Source organism: Henckelia pumila, chromosome 4, assembly GCF_033568475.1.
Source record: "Henckelia pumila isolate YLH828 chromosome 4, ASM3356847v2, whole genome shotgun sequence".
Lineage (NCBI taxonomy): Eukaryota > Viridiplantae > Streptophyta > Magnoliopsida > Lamiales > Gesneriaceae > Henckelia > Henckelia pumila.
The window spans coordinates 178,325,270-178,328,589 of record NC_133123.1 but is presented as its reverse complement, the minus strand read 5'-3'; the positions used below and the strand labels follow the sequence as shown (position 1 = coordinate 178,328,589).

Sequence of the window (3,320 nt, the reverse complement as noted above, 5' to 3'; positions counted from 1 at the left end):
ATTAATGTAGGGATGGCAACGGGGCGGGTCTGGGGCGGGTTTGGCTAAACCCGGGACCCGCCCCGCCTCCCTTTGGACCCGCCCCGCGAACCCGGCGGGTCCAATCCGGGTTAGACCCGTTGGACCGGCCATAAATTAAATAATTTTAAATTTATTAAAATAAAAAAATAAAAAGTTTAAAAATTAACAAATATCATTAAATTTAATTTCAAATATAGATTTATAATATTTAAGACAAAAAAAATTTATTCTCTCAAGTTTAAATTTATTAACTTGTAATTAATTAATATTTATTAGCTAAAAAACATTATAATGATTTATTTTTATACTAAACATATCATAATAAAATAAATTAATTTCAATCCAATAATATATTACACATTCAAATTATGGATAAAATATTAATTATTTAGTATAATAATATAATTATATATTATTAATATTACATATATATTTTATATTTATATATTTACATGAATATTTTAAATTTATATATATATAATACTTCGGCGGGGCGAGTCCGGGGCGAGTTTGACCAAACCCGAGACCCGCCCCAGACCCGCCCCGTCGGGGCGGGTTTGATGGGACCCGCCCCCCCATTGCCATCCTTAGATTAATGTATGTCCAAGTTACATGATTTTCATTTGATGTTAAGTGCAAATGTTTATTTAAGAATGAAATGGTAAAGCTTTGAGAATATGCATGAAGTCTATTTTCAAGATTTAAAGTTAAGTAAGTTGATGTCTATGTTTAAGTTCATTGCATCTTTTAAGAGTTTTGAAGTTCATGTTCAAGATTTTAAGTTTAAAGTTCCATGATGTTTACGTTAAAGTTCCTCAAGTTCAAGGTATCATGTTATGTATGTTCAAGCCATTTTAAGTTTAAAGTATTTTGAAGCAATAATGATATCGATATGCATATTTTAATCTTGCTGAGTCCTTTAGACTCACTATACTTGAATGGTGCAGATGTTTTAGCAGTTTTGATTTAAAAAGCTTTGGTAGCACGGCTGAAGAGTCTAAGAGGCGAAAATACTGCATGGCACGACAGTTCTGAAGCTCTAATGTTTTTAAAGAAAAATATTTACATATGTTTATTTACATAATGTTGCTACAATATTTATGCACGATATTTGAAAGTAAAGATTTTAATATTTTCATTGTCAGTATTTTAAATGCTGAGTTTAAAGGAATTCAAATGTTTAGTTTTTTAAATTTTCATTTCAGTTTGATATTGTTGTGAGGATTCCTTGATTATTTTCAAATGTATTTTATGTAAGTAGTTTGTTTATAGTAAATCACATTTCCCCATCCTATTTAAATGTTAGTAGTAAGTTTCGACATACCGTATCTTAGATGGACTTAAATGTAGGGTTGCATCCGTGCTTCATATTTTATTTTGTTGATTTACTAGGGCGATGCACTCCCTACATCGTTTAAACTTTTGCAAAAAAAAAAAATTTTCCATTGTTTCCGCAACTCTTTTATTAAATGTTAAAAATACGGGACGTTACAATATGAATTTTATGTTGATGGTTGTTTAGCATTGGATAAAATTCCATTAAATGCTAAGGGGGTATTTGCAAAAAAATTATACTTTTGTAGAAGTGATTAAATTTATAAATTATAAAAAAATAAAAAAAAAAATCAAAAGTTGGTAGTGTTTGAAAATAAAAGTGAAAAGCAAAAAATCAAATTTGGGTAGTGTTTGATAAATGAGTTATTGCAGTGATTTTAACATTGATCTTTTTTTCTAAAATCACTTTTAAAAATCATAATCACCATATGACTAGCCCTCGGACAAACCTAGCTTATACCTTGTAAGCTGTCATGGAGTATTGTATCCATATACATTGTTCGAGTATTGATGATATATGAATTTCTACAGAGCCTGGGATATTTCACATTTCTTTTTATGAATTACAGACATTTATTTAATTATTTTGCATAATTTAATATATATTGGACGTTCACTCACTCCGGGAAGTGGTTTTGTTTTTATTGTTGTGGATGCTCTAGGTACCACAAGATTTGGAAATGAGAAAGACACTAGTAGCAGGAAAGAGTAAATATATATAGGAAAACTTAATTTATAGAAATTAAAGAATTAAAGGCTATGGAACTACTTGAAAGAAATTTCTCCAAAATATTATCTTATTTTATTTGTATGTGTGTGAATTTACTGATCTCATCATTGTTTTAATTAAATAATAATAATTTATCATATAGGGAGGCCCTCAATGATAAATAAAAACCAAAAGAATTTTTTTTTTTAATGGAACCACAAACATGATTTAGTTGGTAATTATTAATTAGTGAGATTAATTACTCGAACAGTCCCTCCGTGGTACAAATTCATTTTTCTTCTCCGAAAGTACCCAACAAGATGAGTGGTGGAGTACGTGAACACTTAACCAAATATTAGATGTTGAATAAACTAGCAGATGTGCTCGCATGTGTACATAGACAGTACCAAACCGTTTAAATACACACAAGAAAACTAGCACACAATGCCTATTTAAAACACACACACTAAAAATATAACAAATATCACAAGTGATACATAAATAATAATAATAATAATAATAATAAAGGAGTGTGACAGCCACAATATATCATACATAACCCGATAAATAAAATGATAATACAAACCACCAGATCCTGCCACGTGGCGTGCAGAATCCTAGCCCAAAGCACACTATTTCCTCGAGCCCAATCCTCCATGAACCTCTCACTTCACATAATTAACTTCTCCTCTCCCAAAAGCAATGGCCACTCTCTCCGGCACTATGTTCAGCACCGCCATGCTTCCCCGCAACCCATCTGTTCGCAATATCAACCAAGCCGCACTCTTCGGCCTCAAGAACTCGTCCCCAACACGCGGCGGAATCATCTGCATGGCCACGTACAAAGTCACACTGAAAACTCCGACGGGAGAGGTCTCATTCGACTGCCCCGACGACGCCTACATCCTCGACCAGGCGGAGGAGCAAGGACTCGAAGCCCCCTACTCGTGCCGCGCCGGATCCTGCTCCTCCTGCGCCGGCAAGGTCCTCAAGGGAAGCGTCGACCAATCCGACGGCAGCTTCCTCGACGATGACCAGATCGAAGAGGGTTGGGTTCTCACTTGCGTCGCCTATCCCACCTCCGATGTGGTCATCGAAACGCACAAGGAAGAGGAGCTCACTGCTTGATTAATTCAATTATTTGTGTATTAGTGTTTTCGTGCACTTCTTTTTGTTCACATGTTTTGTGTTATTATCGTCCCACCAGCTTAATTAATTGGTCCATTATATAATTTTGAACAAATATTTATTTTCA

General features: G+C 33.8%; 1 protein-coding gene across 1 annotated transcript; it reads left to right on the top strand.

The window, feature by feature from the left end:
• Nucleotides 1-2,715: 2,715 nt before the first annotated feature.
• Nucleotides 2,716-3,320, top strand: LOC140865692 (ferredoxin-A-like). The gene has a single exon (XM_073270411.1). It carries the CDS (start codon nucleotides 2,768-2,770, stop codon nucleotides 3,191-3,193), a length of 426 nt encoding a protein of 141 aa, XP_073126512.1. The 5' UTR covers nucleotides 2,716-2,767; the 3' UTR covers nucleotides 3,194-3,320.